The 18,613-nt window shown below is 43.4% G+C and overlaps 1 protein-coding gene and 1 long non-coding RNA gene across 4 annotated transcripts in view; one reads left to right on the top strand and one right to left on the bottom strand.

The window, feature by feature from the left end:
- Positions 1-3,776: 3,776 nt before the first annotated feature.
- Positions 3,777-17,275, bottom strand: LOC123021132. Its single transcript, XR_006414258.1, has 3 exons — positions 15,134-17,275; positions 5,867-6,115; positions 3,777-5,253 (listed from the first exon to the last, which is right to left on the bottom strand). It is a non-coding gene; the product is annotated as an uncharacterized LOC123021132 (long non-coding RNA).
- Positions 14,721-18,613, top strand: part of KCNQ1 (potassium voltage-gated channel subfamily Q member 1) — a 386,754-nt gene continuing 382,861 nt past the window's right edge. For all 3 annotated transcript variants that reach the window (XM_044425571.1, XM_044425572.1, XM_044425573.1), the window contains exon 1: positions 14,721-15,166. In XM_044425571.1, coding sequence (XP_044281506.1) covers positions 14,778-15,166 — 389 coding nt within the window. In that variant the 5' untranslated portion in view covers positions 14,721-14,777. The remainder of the gene's footprint in view (positions 15,167-18,613) is intronic.

Below are 18,613 nucleotides of genomic sequence, written 5' to 3' on the forward strand. Positions count from 1 at the left end.
TGGAAGTGGCTCCCAGCAAGGAGAGTAAAACAAAACCAGTCGCCTCAGTTCCCAAGTGCTCCTGAAGGCTCGGAACAGATCGCCGGGTATCTCAGTGGGGTCCCTTGTGTGGAGCTTTTTTGCTTTTTGTCCTTAAGGGAGCAGAGCTAAGTTATGGAATTTGCTCATCATGTTGTGTGCAACCAGGATGTTGAAACAGTGTATCATGAGCCAAAATATTTTGTGCTGCCTTTTGAGCCTCCCTTCTTTAAGTCGCAAGCCACACAGTCTGTGTTTTGGTGAAAACAGTAAAAGATATATTAAGAATTCAGAAAAAAAAGTACACAGTGAGGAAAGATGGTCAGATTCTGAGTACACAGGAATAAGCAGTTTAAAGTAGTAAATCAGTAACGATGGACAGACAAGAAGGGAAAATGCAATTTTCCTGTGCAAACTGCCAACCTGGTTCATTGAATACCCACTATGTCCATGGCAAAGCTTTCCTGGTGCCTTTCTCAGGTCTTCCCCTCTTTGCCTGAGAAAAAAACTATACCTAGGCACTGGAGAAAGTTCTCCTGGTGCTGGAAAAGAAAGGTTTCCAACTTCCTTTGGTCCTCCCTGCTTGCCTGGCTGAAGAATTCAAAAGTATCTCTTGTTTTTGTCTGTTGACTGCCCAGAAATGGCTCACCCCAGCTCTGCAATAGATTCTAAGGAATTTGGGACAGGGTACTATTTAAAAGATTGGTTAAGTGGTAGTGCTTGGCCTACACATGACTCCAGCCAGGTTACCTGCACTGCAATGACAGCATCAGATGATCTGGCCTTTTGCTTAAGCAGAGACCTGCAGCTGATGGCAAAAGGGAGGCTTCTTTGATATGGATAAGATGGAGTCAGTGTGTTTTGGATGAGTGGGCTGCTCCAGGCCAACTATAATGGGTGAAAACAAACAAACAAACAAATTCCGCTATAAAGGTTGCAAGGCACCTTGACATGTGAAATGGGTATTCAATTACAATATCAGGAAAAAGAGAAGATAATGTATACTTTTGGATATGGTTTTCAGGAGAGGTGGGGTTGCCACAGCATTTTTGCCAGCTGTTTGCATATGCTAGGGATGGATGAATTCCTCATGTTAAAATTTCCCAAACATGGAATTAAAAAAAAAAGTTTCATGAACATTCCTGTGCATTTTTGTATACATTTCTCCTATTAAATGGATTTCTGTATACAAATCTGCAGAATATGCACATTTTTGGGAAGCTGCTTACCTATAGCAATGCATTTCTTAATGTTATTTTCATGAAAATGCATAGTTTTGTTTGCATATATCCCTTGTACATGCATTTTGTGTGCATTAAAAATTTGGAACCCTGTGCAAGATTCAGAGAAGAGTACATTTCAAAGAATAACTGAGTTTTGTTTCACATGTTGATTCAAAAGTGTGACTCGATACATAAGCTGAATCCTGAACAGAGGTTTTCTGATGGGTTTGAATGGTGCAGTGATCATGAGCAATGGGGTGGGTGTCTAGAGGAAACAGGTTAATGGGTATGAGTATCGATAGACAAAACATGGGAGATCACAGGGTGGGAAGAAGCGGGTGGGCAGCCAGGCAGGAGAGAGATATTTTCAAGGGACAAAGCTCAGAGTCAGTCAGAGGAGAGGAGTCTTGTGCTTAGGGGAGGGGAACACCAATCTGATCATGGGTGATATATGAAGGAAGACGTGTGAGAGATGAGCAGTGTGTATTTTAGGAGGTGGCTTCAAAGATATCCGCTGAGTGATATGACCTACAGAAATTCTGCCCATACTGGAGATAGGGATGAAGTTTGTAAGATTTGGCTAGGAAAGAGATTGCTGTCCCCAGCTTCAGAGCTGCAATGAGAGAATACAGACAGGGAGGAGGCAGAGCACCAGGCAGGGAGGCAACGCAGAGGAGAACAGGATGGCAGCAACAACATGGAATGATAGGAATGTTCCTCATGGACTCCTGCAAGGATGACGGGTCGTTCTGCACATTTGACATGGAATCAATCCTGTTTCCATTCAGTTCGTTCTCTGTGGGCCAGCCTGTGTATCCTCCTCCCTGTGGCATTGTGCCTTATGCACACAAAGGAGCAAGATACCCTCTTCCCACATCTGTTCACCTTCCTCCTTCTTAGTGCAAACTCCTGATGCCCAGAGGACCATATACCCATTCAAATCTGGCCACGTGGACCAAGCAAAAAGCACCAGGAAGTTAACCACAGATCCAACAAGCTTCAGATGCACTCCAGAAAGTCAGGGCAAGACCTTTATTCATATACTATCTTGATCCAAGTTCAGACATTGCTGCTCATTCAAACCCTTCCTGTAAGTAAACCTGCTTCTGTTTTCTCCCAAGTTAGGGGCCCTGGGCTTGGAGGAGGCAACAGATGAGGAAGGCCCTTTGGATATGTGAGCAGCCAATGCACTCGCGCTTCCTCTTGCTGAGGCCTTAGTGCCTAGGGCACAACTGCAGTTGCCCAGTCTCAACTGGGCAGGTTTCTGCAGAGTCAAGCCCACTCTGAGAAAGCCAAGTGACATGGTGCTGTCAGGCAGTTTCAGGCTCTGGGCTTAATGGCGATAATGAGCAGACGGGGAGGAAGGTGGCAGTCCTTGCTCTAGCATGGAAAAGCTAATGCTCTTCTTACTACACACCTCTTAGCTTGCTAAGGGAGTGAGTGCTCAGGTGTCCTATACCTGCAAGTCTACAGATTTCAGAGGAAAGAACCAGCTTTGTATTAAAGCTGCTGAAGGCAATGCTGTGTAAGACTGAGGCTATCCTCAGGGTCCACCCCTAAAATAACCTTTTGAGGTTCTTGTCACAAAAGAGGTAAATAAGCCATTATCTCTTTTCCCACTAGCTGAGATCTCTGGCACCTTTGCTTACATTTGATGGGTCACTTAAGGGAAAAATAAACTTAGCTGCAGCCTCTGTGGAGGAATGTCCAGTATGGGTGCCTTCTGGAATCAGCACCCCCCCACACAGAGTTTGTCCACCTGAGATTCCCCGCTCCCAACAACCCTGCAACTGCAAACATTCACAGTTGCATGTGTCGGTAATGTAAGAAATTAATTAAAAGGTAGATTTTTGTGCAAATTGCATGGAGTGTTTAAAAATAAGACCATCCTCTCCAAGGTGCCAGTGGGGCACTTTGAAGGGACTATCTGTACTAGTCAAAATGAAGAAAGCTTTAAAAGTTCAAAGAGAAAAAAGACATCACTCGCCAAAAGAGGTTTATGAGCAGGGTGGGAGGAGGCAACTTTTTTCCTGCCATGGACCCTGGGATACCTAGAGGAATACCAAGCAGGGAGGAGAGGGAGATTTGGAACTAACATTGTCTGTCAGGCTCACCATGGGTTGTTCTCACAAATTATTGCCATGGTGGGTTAGTGTGGTGTGTGAATGTACCCATCGTTACTGTGGGGAGGTATGGGGGGACAATATGCTCAGTTGCATGGAAAAATTTAGAAATATTTCTTCCTATATCACACTTTTTGTCACTAAATCACTTTTACATATTGAAATACTTAATATTTGAAATACTAAATTGAGGGTATCATTCTAAGCATATTTCTGTGCATGTTGGCTTGCAGAGCTTTTTCTGACGAAACATGCAGAGGATTGTGCCCTAACTTTGGAAAACTTGGGTGGCCACAATTCACTGGATTATCTTCTTCAGCTGTAAGGAGTTGTTAAAAGAAATGGCTGTGTAGCCTCTATGGATGCTTTGAATTCTACATTTGTTGCCACTTTTATATGGAATGTTTATTTATTTATTTAGGAGACTTCTATGCCGCCCCATTCGCCGAAGCCTCGGGGCGGCTCACAACCATAAATGTTTCCTGTCTACAATTCAGGTTTCTCAAGAGGAAGCAGCACCTGCTACTGAATGCAAATGTCAGACATATTTGCATAAAGCAGAATCCTATGGCAGTTTAGATTCTTTTTTAACACCTCATATGGCAGGGGTGCAGAACCTTTCCAGTCCTGAGGATCATATGTGACCCTGGCTCAATGTAGGGTTCACACATGTGCATGCTCATACATGCATGCATATATTTCACAATCCTGAAAAAGATCGGCCTTTTCTTGTTGCTAGCAGGAGGAGGAGGAAGCACAGAGCGACCTGTATGACTTTCTCAGTGAATCAATCTTCAGGAGGAATGTATCAAAGCAAGGGGTCAGGTTACTTATGGGGAAGTGTCTCAAGGGCTGCCTGCACCGCTGGACTGCCAGTTGTATACCTCCGCATCATGGAATGCATTCTATTACGGAAATGTTAGGTTTAGATGTTAACTTAGCATAGCAAGAAAGTGTTTATTTTTATGAATGTTTAGTTTTCATTTTTTTTATTTTCTTTGCTAGGATATAGTTGCATGCATCTCCTGATATTTTAATTCCACTTTTTACAGTTTAAAAATCTTCTGCTCTTTACAAAAAGGAAAAAAAAAGTTTTCTACATTATATTCTGGAGGTAGAATAAGTTATGTGCCAACTCAGTCTACCATTTCAGACAGCTGATTAAGTGGAGTCAAGTCCATGCAAGCTTATGTGGAATTAATGCAATTGATGGAATTAATGCAATTGAAGGCTGATTTGAATAACAGAGTGCTGATCCTGCCCTATGCACGGAGCTGGTACATTGGCCCTACCTCTGCCATCCATATACAGATGATTCATCCAAGAGGGGCCATACTTAGGTCAAACTGTGTGGTTGACTCCCCAGATGAAATTCATGCACCAACTTAAAATGTAGTGTTTTAGACACATAGGGCCCATTCAGTTCAATTGTTTGCATGTAGATGGCAGAGACACAGAACCTTGCTACACAAGGTATTTACTGTGCACCCATCTTTCCCTACTCACATTTGTTTATGAGTTCTGTAGACAATGTTGTGACCCCTCAGGTTTGCTTGTGCATCAAACCAGCACTTACAGCAACTTTTTATGTTAAGCACCAGGAAAATGTAGCATTTAACTGTAATGGTGAAATAATGCACTTTTTCTTGATGTACAATTGGTTTATTATATTATATCATAGTTCCACCTAGAGGTTATGTAAAAGAAGAGTGGAAAGAACATGCTCCTTATGTAGTGCTCAGGTTTAAATCCTGCAACAAAACTGAAAACAGATAAAGTAGATTTACAGCACACCAGTTTGAAAATAAAAACAAGTAACTGAGTTACAAGCATCCCAGGTTATGCTCATCCAGCATTTCAGAGAAACAGCCTCCTTCTTCAGGGGTTGCCTGCAACATAACAAAATATAGAACACTTAAAAACGCTCTTACATAAAAGCCAAATGGCAGACAGCTCAACACCATGAACAAACTACAAGTAGATACATCGATCCACAAATTCAAATGAGAATAGCATTCTGTTATCGAAAACACAAAGCTGCCCTCCAGTGTTAGAAATGTCAAACCACCCACACTATCCATCTAGGCTTCAACAACTGACCATTAAACCCTCACTTTATATCTCATTTCCATGGGTGAATGCAATCTCTGTTCAGAGCTCTTTGGCAAAGTCAGACTGCCATTTTTCCATGCCCTGTTTCTGCAGGGACTTTCTCTAAAGGCCACTTAAAGAAGCAAACAAACAAACTGCACAGACAACTCATAGCAAAGAAAAGAGTTTTAATTCCTCATTCAGCCCTCCCAAAGAGAAACTATCCAATGCCAAAATCCATTTCTCCTGCAAGGGATTCCAGCAGTATAAAGAGGAAGGCAAAAAGGTCCAGTGATCCCAGAACAGGGATAGACAGACTTTGGGAGGGCTCCGTACATTAGTAGTAGGCAGCCCAAAGCCAGCAGTGGGTAACCCACTCCTTTCCTCTTTTTTCCACCTCCTTTCTATTACCTCATTTTCTCTTTTTCCTTCTTCCTTCCCATACAGCAGCTTTCCAGGGAAGATACACATCGCTCTTAGCAGAAGTCCAGGCTGACTGTATGCAGAAGCCTTTGCAACCAAGAGCCATGTGGTACAGTGGTTAGAGGGTGGTTCTGAAACTTAAGGGTTTTCAGCTTCTATTCCCTGCTCAGCCTGGAAGCTCTTTGGATGACTTTGAGCCACTCACTGACTCTCAGTCTAAGCGACCTCATAGGATTGCTGTGAGGAAAAAAATAGAGAGGAGGAGCACTATTTAAATTTTCCTTGAAGGAGGGAAAAAAACTGAATATAAATAATAATAAGCAATACAATTGGGCTGATGCTTTATATGACCATAGGTTTCCTCCATTGCCTGGAGCTTGAGGAAAGAAGCTATTCAGTCTAAGCAACATTTCATTGGCATCATGCAGCCAGAACACACAGAGAGACCCCAAGGGGCAAGAAATCAGGATGCTTGTAGGCAATGGCTGATATGGTGGTGTGGGGTGGGAGGGAGGATGTGATGGGAATACCACTGTGTTACTTCAAGTGAAGAGACAGCCACCTCTCACCTGGATAACAGTGAAATATGTCTTCAGTGGGAACTAGGAAGATGCTTGCTGAGTGGCTCTTGAACAGATGACTTTGAGAGAACTGGTGGGCAGTGTGCACTACTGATTGGCATACTGAGTATATGAAGGTCAAGTCCTTTCAAGGCTTGGAAAAATTAAGGGAGGGAGCCAGGTGTTTCAAGGTCTCTTGGAGGATATTTTGATATTTTGCTAACATGTGCCAAAAACTAAAGGCTGCCCTGATCATATAAAAGATAGTGGGGTATCCAGTATGAATACAATAAAATCAGAATAAAGTACATTGATATTTCTTGCAGACGTACATGGTAAATTATCTTGCTTGGCAATGGTGAAAGACATGACTGTCCTGTGATGCTATTATGCCGAATCATGGGTCTGTAGCCCTTTTATAACTAATTTTCTGTATTTACTGAAGAACATCTTGAGTTGCTCTTTCAGGAATAAAATACAGTGCTGTGAGAGCAGTTCATGAAATGATGGGATGGAGCCAGGCTGGAGTTCTGCTAAACTGGAGCAGTTTACAACTGGAGTTCTGCTAAAGTGATGCTACTGTGAATGGAAGTGGGAGAGAGGTGAAGTTTGCTGATTCCTCTCCTTCCCATCAAACATGCTGGAAGATGAAAGTCTGGAGGAATTTCTGGGACAGAGTGGAAGGAAGGGGTGGCAGAGGGAATTGGGAACAGAGAAAATAGTTTCCCTCCTCCAGCGTCCTTGAGTAGGAGCCTCTGCTGGATTGAAGTTCTTCTTGAACTCATTGCAATTTCCCTGGATCAGAAGAAGATGGAAAGGATATATTAAATGGAGAAAGAATGTAATACTGTATAAAGAATTTAGAGTATGAAGAATCTCAATGAGTGTGTATGGTTGGTCATGTTTCTCATTATTATGTGGAGATTTCCTTGAAAGTATATAAAGATCAGCAGCAGTTGGGTTGTATTCTGAAAAGTTTTGGTAGTGAGCAAAATGATAGCATTCCATTTCTCCCAAACAGGATCACAACATCTCAGATGGACACCATGCTCCAGTCTGGGCACACACAGAGAGAAACTGAACAGAAGAAGAGCCATGCTCAGTCAGATCATGGTTCCATCTAGTCCAACATTCTTCTCACCCAGTGGCCAACCAGCTGTCTGCAGGAAACCGACAAGGAGGACATAAGTGTCACAGCACCCTCCTGGCCCGGTTTCCCAGCGACTAGTATACTTAGGAATGTGCCTCAAATACTGGAGGTGGCCTGTAGCCATCCACCATCCAAAGTGGTGACCCTCACTGCAGCTTGTGGCGGAGAATTTCATATTTAACTATGCTCCTTGGCCTCTAATTTGACAAGGGAGAGGTGATGACAAAAGGGCAGTGACATCAGCATTCCACAATTGCGCTGGAGACTTGGAAGCCTAGGCAGTGAGATCTCTAGCATGGCACTGAGGGGCTGACAACCCCCTGCCCCATTTGTCAGCGTCAACCTCTTGTCATGCTGGAGGCCTGGGCAAAGGCATACAGAGACCTTCTGCACGTGTTCAGAGAAGATTGTGGAATAAAATCTGGCTGCCAGAATTCACTCTGGACTCATCAGGAAGATCCAGCACCTTATAATGTGTACAAATGACAATAAGCAACAAGTAAAGGATTGGGGCATTGCTGATATGTATTAGAATATCCACAAGGTTCTTATGATATATATATGGATGAGGATCCTGTCAGGATGCTAAAAGAAAGCAGAACATAAGATATGTTTGCATTTTAAGATACTGCATAGTACTGTATGTAACATTCCATGTAGTTAATAGCCTTTCCTCATTATAATTAAAGCAATTATTCCCTGGGATTCAGAATGCTTATTACATAGTCATGACTCATTATCACCACTCTAGGATGTAATGGTGTAATCCCATTAGCATCCCATTGACCTCAATGACAATATTCCAGAATTATGGCTTGGAGATTTGACCCTTGATATTACTTTCAATACTTCCTTGATTCTTTGTAGTACTTCCTGTACTAGTTTGTAACAGCATATCATTTAGTGATACAATACATTCTTAGCCTGATACAAGCTTTTAAAGCAAATATTCTGCGAGCATCTATAGTGCTAGGTGGATCGAGTTTTGCATCAAAACCTGGGTGAATTGCAGGGAGAAGGGTGGTCAATAGTTTTCTCCAGATGGGGCCTACAACAGTTCACAGAAATCCATCACATATGGGTCACTCCTCCTCAACGTAGCACATTTCTTGCGTATAATAAATATGAAACAGTAGCAGCAATAACATGTTGTGGGAGAGGCAAGTGACATGTTCCATTGCTGGTCACTATAACCCCTAACATGATTCAAGGGTAAAGCACCCTTTGTCTGTACCTTTGATCCAAATCCAGCAAACATTTTTGCTTATGCCTAACGGCATGGATTGAAGTGATGCACAGTACGCAAGGCGGTAGCTTATGCTCGGCCAATATCTCTTAGTGCAATATGCAAGCTTTAGAGATAACATTAACTTTTTACCAGGCAGGACAGAAAGTAAGTTGATTCTCAGCTATGTAGAAAGCAGGGTAATCATTAATATCATGTCAAATAGGATAGCCTAATCAGAAACTGATTAGCATATCAGACTCCTAAAAAGCAATACAATGACACAATTTTGATAAGGCTGTTTTGGACACGGGCTTTCAGGGGATCGCTTGTGCTAATTCAGCATGCCAGGCGCTCACAAGTCACATGGGTAGTGTGGTGACCGTCCATCAGATTCCTGCTGGTTCTGACAGCCCCGTGGTTATTTATTTACATCTCGCTGTTTCTTCTGAGCAGCTCAAGGGGGCATACACGATCCTCTCCACTGGATCCTCACAACAGCGCTATGAGGAAGATTGGGCTGAGAGTCAGTGAGTAGCCCAAAGTCACCCAGAGAACCTCATGCATGAGTTGAGACTATAACCCCAATCTCCTGACCCCCCAGTCCAGCACTCTAACCACTATACCACACTGGTCCTTGGCTAGGTACTCAGATCAATGTGTTCCTTTGACATGAAACAAAACTGTGGCACCAAAAACCAAAGCTGAATGTTGCTATCTGTGACATATGTTCCTCCGTTTTTGGGTGAATGTTATAATGCTATTGGGGAATTTGTACTTTAAGTAAGCTCTCAGATTTCGATATCTTGGACTCCAGTGTTATGGGGTCAAAGAACTTCACATGCATTTTCTCTCTGTAATGTGTGCAACCTCCCTGTAATGTAGGCAGCCCCCACATGGCAGATGGAATGGATGCTGGGCCTGAAAAAGTAGCCTCCCTAAGACTTCATAGTGAGTTAAGGACTTGGTTGGAATTTAAATAAGAGCTTTCCTGCTGAGCTCATATAGGTCACTTTCTTAACTACCTTTGCCAGTTTTCTAATGCAACATTTCACAAGACCTCTCCATATTATATGTTTAATACCATGGAGGACCTATATTACGATGTATGTGGAGAGGACACCATATTAATTTTCTGCCCAAGTCACTCAAATATCTCTGATAATCTCTATTCTGAGAGGAGCTTTACATTTTATGGTTTCTTACACAGATATCCATTCCATTTCAAGAAATGTTGTTGAGTCAACGTGTGTGGCATCATATGGTGAAGTGCACACACCCCTGTGTTCACAACAGAAAACAGCAGTTTGTAGTGGCTTCCCAGTGCATGTACACCTGAGGCAGAGCTGTAACTCAGTGGTGGAGCATACCCTCTAGATGCAAAAGGTCCCGAGTTCAAACTCTGCACCGAGCTAGAAGGGTCAGTAGCCTGACACAATCTAATGCAGTTCCCATGTTCCATGGGCATGTGGCACATATAGTAAAAGAGACACGCATGCGCTGCTGTATATGCTCTCTATATCTACATGTGCTTTTCTTATATAGAATTAACAGAGGTCTATAAGAAATTGTAACACATAGATGTTGTAATTGCAGGGCATAATAATCTCAGCATATCCACACTACACACATTAAGTGGTTTAATATGTCTTTCCTCTACAGAATTCTCAGCAATCTCATCAAACCACACTTTCCAGGATTCTTTGGATGAAATCCATGAATGCTGAAACTGTTTTTAACTGATGTCATTTCATAGTACACATTATTGCAGCCTGCTTGCCCTTCTTCCACACGGTGCTATTATGAGGATAAATGAGATTAGGATTACACAGTTTGGCATGGCACTCCTGAATAATTATCCTAGTATGTGGGCCTGTGATGTCAGGCACTACTGTGATTGTGATGTAACACCAAGTTTTCTGTTATTTGTTGGCAGTAGTTGTTCAGCATAATTGAAAGACCTTAAGTGTTGTTTTTAGAATTTTTCCAGATAAGTTCTTTTATTGTGCAATTGCCCTCATTCATTCACAGAATTTTAGGAGGGTTCCAGCCCAAATATCATTGCCTTGCATCTGTATTCCTCTTATGTTTTTTCATCACTTCTTCTGTCTTTTTACCTAGCATCAAAACAAACAAGCAAACAACAAAAAAAATCCACGAAGGAGAGCGGATAATGCTTTTTGATCAGTAGTGCTAGGATCTGGCTATATGGCTGTACATAGGATGTCGTCTTTGGTACATGTTGCAAACATACAAGTATGCTTCTGTGCAGAAAGCAGCCTTACTCATTTACACAAAGCATCTGAAGAACTTCCTAGACAGCTTTGAATAGAGCTGCAAATAACAAGATGGTTTTTTAACTTTATATAGCACCTTATCTTGCCACAACGTTTTTGTCTAAGCACCAGTATAACCCTTGAACTCAGCACAGCTCTGGGATAGAAGCTTGTTAACCAGTTCTTTTCTATAGTGAGCTCAAAGAGAAAGAAAGAAGAATTTCTGATCAAAGGACATGTGCTGCTTCAATGCTGGGGTTAGAACTTGTTAGCTAACGCTGCTGCACTGGAGTACATGGGCTCTTGTATCTGAAGTGGAATATTTTGTCTTATTAGCAGCAGCCACTGCTTGAAGTGGCTTGAAGTTAAAACACATAAAACCTGTGCCAAGTCACCCCAGCTTCACCTGGCATGACAACTTAACTAATTAAGCAGGGGTTTCCCAAAAACCAACCATTTTTGAAAGTACATGATGAGCAACAGCCAAATTTGGGACACCAATGCTTTAAAAACTGAGGCAACATAAATGATTCAACATTAAAAACAAAATCTTATCCCAGGTGAGCCGACAAAACAGTCAGTACTTCATCTATTTATTTAAGCAAGCCTATCTTGGATTTGCACTGTTTGGCACCTGTCGTCTTTTTATGAGCATAACAAGCTTTAAGAATCTACATGTTTACTAAAATAAGAACAACACACACACAACAAAAACAAACAAAAAAAACCAAAATCCAAAAACCCCTCACTAGGAAATAAGCAGTATTGTGCAAGTGGAAATTTCTGTTGGCAGCACTTGTATCAACTTTTGCTCATAGAGATGCCAAGCTACCTAATTTTGGGAGTTAATTATCAAGTTGCATTCTAAGCAGAATCAGACTAGATTATTGTGAATGTCTGAATGCCAAAGGGTTCTTGATTTAACCACCACCTTATAAAGATGAGCTGCACATTCTTCCTACTTATAGTGTGAAGGAATCACATTGAAAATAAACCAAACAAAGCTGGGAAAGTTATACTTGTGACTGCAGAAGGTAGTTTGGAGAAGTTAAAGGGGATGTTTGCATATACCTTCATAAGGATACATCATGATCAAATCGAACATGATGGAAAGAAAAGCAATGGCTATGCTGCCCACATTTCAGCACCCAACTACAATATACACTAGCCTCCCTAATGAGATGCTTCCCAGATTATTTGGACCTCAGCTCTCTTCAGCCCCAACCAAACATTTGAATGGAACCAGCTTGAGGAAGGGTGGTATACACTAGAAATCTATAGGATAGCTGTATATATAAAACAGAGTATTAGCATATTTAGCTTTAAGATATTGATGACAATAGCTTTAGCTCTTCCACCCCTACAAAAGGGAAATGGATCTCATTGTGGCTGGGGAGGGATGTAAACCATGCTTTTTCTGTGCCACATTTTTAAAATGCATGAAGATATACCAGGATCAGTGCTTTTATTGAAGATATTTCCACAGGCCATTTCCCATCTTATAGTTTTCAGTGGTGGTGGAGGAATTCCTGCAGTCACTTGAATGATCACAGATGTTTTTGTACCAGTATTCCATATTGCATTGCTTCTTGTGTAATTTTGCCCCTCTGTGTCCCTGTACATTCTTGCGCTACTTGCTGTGTCCTTGCACTCCATGCACACTGCAAGCAGTGGCCCAGGATTTACTTTCAAGTGCCGGAGCTTTTCACATCATGTGACATTTGTGAGATTATACACTGGTGTGCAAGTGTTCCACTCTGTTGTTTAGCTCAGCGGACTGGGCATTTACTTGCGACTAAGTAGCTCTGCTTTGGGTAGGTGCTTACTTGCAAGCAGCAAGTATGAGTAAGCATGCTAGTTTCAACTTACAAAGTCACAAGACAGCAGTGTTTCTCATGATTGTCTGCCCAGACATTAAGAGGAATTTGGTATCTCACTAATAAGATTCCAGGTTCCCTAACAAGTTGAATAATGCTTCTCAATTCCTCACTTGCTCCGGATGGATCATTCATGGCAGCTGCTCTCTGCCCCCATCCCCCGGAACCCAATCCAGTTTCATGTTTAGGATGAATGGATTGCTTCAGTTTGTAGCTCTTTGTATGCCATCAAAATGTGCCCGTTCATTGTGCATCAACCAGTGGCTTTGTAAAACGTGTGCATATTGGACAAGTCTGGTGACCTTTTTCTAGACAGGAAAAAGCCTGGATAGCTGCCTCAGCTTTAGTGTGGTCTGAGGAGGAAACAGGGTGCTGCTGCCAAGGATATTTGCTTCTATTGTGCTTCACAATGATCAAAGTGCTTCATCCACATTCTCCGTGATCCTCAGAACCATGTAAAGCGGCCTTCTTCAACCTGGGGCATTCCAGATTTGTTGGGCTGCAACTTCAATTATCGGCAAGGCCAACAGGGTGGGGACTGCTGCTGCAAGGATGGTGGTGATGATCAGTGTCATTATCGTCACATTGGTGAGGAAGTGCACATCCCTGAAGGACAGCAGCATGTCTGAGGCATCCTGCAGTGCACACCTAAGCAGGTTTGCTCAGTTCAATGGGACTTAGGAGAGTGTGTGCTGGATTGTAGCAAATATAAGATCTAAACTAGGCATTTCCCATTTCACACCTCACTTCCTTTATCCAGCTGGATATACTGCCTTTCATGCTTGAGATTCCTCCTCAGTGATGCTCACAAGTTTCATATGTGATGGCAGTATTGCTTTTAGGACTCCTGCATTTTGAATGGCTGCATGGTATTTGCGTGTGTGCATTTGATCAACATGAAAAAAAAGTATCAGATTAAGGCAACTTCCCCAAGATGGTACTGTTCAGATGTGTTTGCACCACAACTACCACCATCCCCACCACTGGAGCTGTAGGCCAAAACATTCTGGAAGCATCAAATGGGGAAGCTTTGACTAAGCTTTCCATTCCCATTGGCTGCCAGTGTCTCATACTAGTACTATGGAAGGAACATAGGGCATTCTTGATGAAATTCACAGGCCATAATCCTGGCTCCCCCTCCCCAATTTTAGCCAAATGAACAGCTTGCTGGGCTCTTCCAAAAAAAAAAAACCACACAACAAGTAAAAGGACCACCCTTCCCCACACGCCCCCCCCCCCCCACCACATTATAACTGAAGTAAGGTTTAAAGGCGTGTGAGGGACTCAAATCCTCCTGGCAAAGCACGACCAACCTATTTCAGAGGTTGCCGAAAGACTAACATGCAACCATATAACAACATAGTTTTGATTTAGACTGCGCTCCTCGTGCTGGCATTTTTTCCCTTCTAGTTCATGGTACAGCGGCTGCCAGATTTTAGGCAAAGGAGACAGAAGAACAATAATCAAAAGCCCAAGAGCACCTGTTGAATTTCTGCTGCTCACATAGCTGTGAGGAGCCAGGGGCGGGGAAAGGGGTGCCATTCCGCGGCGGCTCCCCGCGCGGCGCGGAGCCTCCTTCCCCGAGGAGGAGCCCTCCCCTTGAGTGGGCGGGGCCAAGGAGCCCTCTCAGGGAGCGGAGCGAGCAGCGAGCCGGGAGCGGAGCGTGTTGTGTGATCCTCTCCAGCCGTGCCTGTCCGCCTCCGTCTCCCGCCTCCTGGGGGCGCGCAGCAGTGCCCCCCACCCGGCCCCGCTCCGCCGCTTGGCCTGCCTCGGCTCTCCCCAGCCCACTCGGCCGCTCCTCGCGGGACACCATGTCGTCCTCCTCCCCCAAGACGGAGAGGAAAACCTGGAGCCTAGGGCGCCTCTCCGTCGTGTCCAGGAAAGGAAGCATGAAGCCCTCCTCCCTGGAGCTGGCCGAGGACGCCCCCAACGCGCACTACGCGCCTTTCTCCCTCTCCTCGCCGACGGGACCCACCACCACCGCCAGCGCTCCTCGGCCGCCGGCGTTCCGCAGCGAGACGGCTGAAGCAACGGTGGTGATGAGCAGCGATTTCCCGCGCCCCTCCATCAACTTGGACCCGCGCGTCTCCATCTATAGCGTGCGCAGACCCCTGCTGAGCCGCAGCAACATCCAGGGCAGAGTCTACAACTTCTTGGAGAGACCCACCGGCTGGAAGTGCTTCGTCTATCACTTCACTGTGTGAGTCCCCGGACCCAAACCCTTCGGCTCTCTCCAGCTCTCGTCCGCCGCCGCCCGCGCCTTCCTGCTGCTGACCTCTAACGTCCCCTTCTCTTTCACTGACGGCCCGGCAGTCCCGGGAGCCGAGCGGGAGAGAGGAGGGGAAGGCCGTGAGAGCTCGTTGCTGACAGGGAGACGCGCAAAAAAGGCGGGAGAGAGAGAGAGAGAGAGGACAGAATTGGCTCGCGAGGACCTTTAGGCTTGAGGCGCCGGAGGGCTTGGGCGCCCTTTGTGCCGCCTAAACCCTTCCGTAAGCCCCATCCTGTGCCCGGTTCCGCAACAGGGAGCCCCGTGGAGTTCAATGGGACCGACCTTGCGCACGAAGGATGCGTAGGATTGCAGCCTGACTAGAGTAGCATCCTCCCGCAGGAAAGAGGCAGCCGCTGCTGGGGTACCCTCCTCCCGCTTAACTAACTTGGTCACATAACGCGTGGGGCCGGTCCCCAGCGCCCCGGGCCTTTTAAAATGTCCCGCGCGCTACGTCGCAGAACGTGCGCAGAAGATCATTAACAACGCAACCGTTTGCGTGTTTACTTGGGAGTAATCCCCGCTCGGCTCAAGGAGACTTACTTCCAAGGAACAGCTCATAGGATTGCAGTTGGAATCCAAGTGCTGTGAGCACACAACTTTGAATTATCTACAAAAAGGCTTGTGGCACCTTAGAGATGGCAGGTACTTACTGTGACACACGCTTCCATGGACACAGACATTTAGCATTTGTTAGTCATTCCGCGTTTACATTTGTTTGTCTTTCAGGTGTCACAAGGCTCTTTGTTTTGTTTTTATTGAAACAGACCAACACAGCTACCTCACCTTCACTTACCTAGATTAATAGATGATTTTGTCACACAGGATCCCCCCACACTTTATATCGTAGTGAGGTTGTCCCCACCTCTTATACAGGTTTGTAAAAAGAGGGATCATTTCCACTAAATGTCAATATATGTCTTGAGGAAAAGACCCTCAGCTTCAGCTATTTCAAGTTCCCAGAAATGCCTGCTTTAGATGTATAGTGCACCAGTCATGATGCATGGTGAAAGTACCACTGTGGGTTTCCCTGTGCTAAAGCTCCGTGACATCCTCTCTGACTCTGTTTGGTGAGCTGTGCTCTAACTTCTCTGTGTGTGTTCTATTCATTCATGATAGGATTTGCAAAGCGAGGCATTGTGTGCTGAGAACGTCTTATGCTGACTACAGTACCAGAGCCTATAAATTGTTGTTAATGAGAAAGTGCTTTAGACAAGCCTTCTGCCAGCACCTGTTGATTCATTATTCAGAGCTAGAAGCTAACTACATGTTGCACACAAATACCTGTAAGAAAAGCTTGATTACTATTTTTTCTAGGGAGTTTAGAGTAAAGAAGTGGCAGGAGAGAAATGACCCTTATTTCTTTTCTCATCGACTCCATTCTGCTCCCTATGGGATTCAGAATGCTTATTTGGAGAGACAGATACCTTTCTGGAAAGCTGTAAGGCGGGAGGGAGACTTGGAGTGGAAGAGAAGATGCTCCACATACCCTATCCTTCTGCTCTAATCCTCTTCCCAAAGATTTCAAAACAGTGTTTTCCTCTCCAAATGCACATTTCAAATGCCATGGAGAAGGAAATAATGGAGGGGCAATTTGAAGCAGAGCAGTGGCCAGAAAGAACTACTGAACTTTCATTAATTTGTATTTGCATGTTCTGCCTCTGCATAATACATCAGCAGGTAGTAAGTTAAAATGCTGATTCAAGGAGATTTGCCACTGCAGCCCACTTAAGTTCTCAGCAAAGTCCTGCCCTGGGCTCTGAAGTTATCCTAATGACATGGACTAGTAACTTGCTCCTTTGACAGCAACTCAGCTGAGACAAGCCAAGAAGAGACAGGAAGATATGATAATCAACCAACTTTAGAACAAATTGCATATATATGGTAGCTGATAGCCACATACAGTTTAAACAAAAATTAGGAGAACATTAGATATAAAGAATTCTTACCACTCATAGCATTCTGTCTGGAACAAGCTGGGAATTATAGGACATTTTCTGTCTAAATGTGTGCAGAATGTTGCCCTTGATCACACAAGAATTTTCATATATATAACCCAGTACACAATATCTTTCAACTAAAATTCAAATAGAAAACAGTGTAGACAGACATAATTAAATTATCATTCAAAAGAATAACAGCAACACTTTGCCTTTCAATCAACCTGTCTTCAAATATTTGTTCGTCTCTAGGCTTTATATAGCCATAGTCCTAAACAAGTTTATGTGGGCTTAGATTCCACTGAAATTAATGAGATGCATTTCTGTACAGTATATTTAGGATTGGGATATAAGATTGTCATCCAAAAAGCACAGTTACTTGGAAGCAAGTTCCACTGAATAATGATACATTAAAGTGGGTATGCTATGTGTTGTGTTTTTTTTAAATGGTTGAAATGTAGCTTAGTGAAATCTGGCCTGGTATGTATGAGAGAAAGGAAAGCAGAAGACCTCTTTCCTGACACTATTTTTGGTTAATTTTTGTTTTTGGTTTTTGATAGCTAAAATGGATCTTGATGTGTTCAATTTAAACAAAAAAATCAAGTTGGCTCGTACTCTTATGTACTACCTTGGTGTGGTCTGCTAATGAATTATTATCTGGCCCTTGTCTTATGATTTATTTGCCAGGATTAAATGTGTCGAGCACATGCAGTCTCTTAGGCATATTGAAAGGGTTTTATTCTACATGCAGAGATTATACACATGCCAAGAAAATGAAGACATAAGTATATACTGGAACACAGCATAGCATTAGCTGCTCTTGGCTTTCCTCTTGGAGTTGGCACAAATAATTTATTTCCTCATATTAGTATGTTTAAAGAATATTGGTTTCAACTCTAGCAAATGTTTTCAGAAACATAGTGTTTTCAAAAAGCTACTGACAATGCCAGTTAGTAACATAAAGTGAATGACCTCAGAATGAAGGTTTGTTACATTTTTAAGGTGCAATTTTGGGTATGATACAAGAAGTGTATTTTTGAGAAAGTAGTTTCAGAGTTAATGTCTTGATGAATAGACTACTTATCTTAAAGTAAAGTGCATTTTTAACATTAGGGCTTTTTTCACATTCTGGCCATCACTGAGAGGTTCCATGTGGCACACTATGTGGTGTGACTCACCTTGTGACACAGGTTGTTGACTAGAAAAAAGAATGGTTTGTAGTATCATAATAAAAAGTTCCCTGAGTCATGGGGAGCAACTTATGGTTGCTTACAAGTGGTATCCATATTGTGTAATTAGCCTTATTCAGAAGTTACTAGTTTTTAAAAACTTTGAAGGAATCACTCCTGCAGCATCAATCCTATATATTAACTATGCACTTGTTCTCTAAGTGCACATCCTTATGTAGTTACTTTCCATGCACAAGTGGGAAGTATCACCA

This window comes from Varanus komodoensis, unplaced genomic scaffold, assembly GCF_004798865.1.
Source record: "Varanus komodoensis strain SLA01 unplaced genomic scaffold, ASM479886v1 scaffold16, whole genome shotgun sequence".
Lineage (NCBI taxonomy): Eukaryota > Metazoa > Chordata > Lepidosauria > Squamata > Varanidae > Varanus > Varanus komodoensis.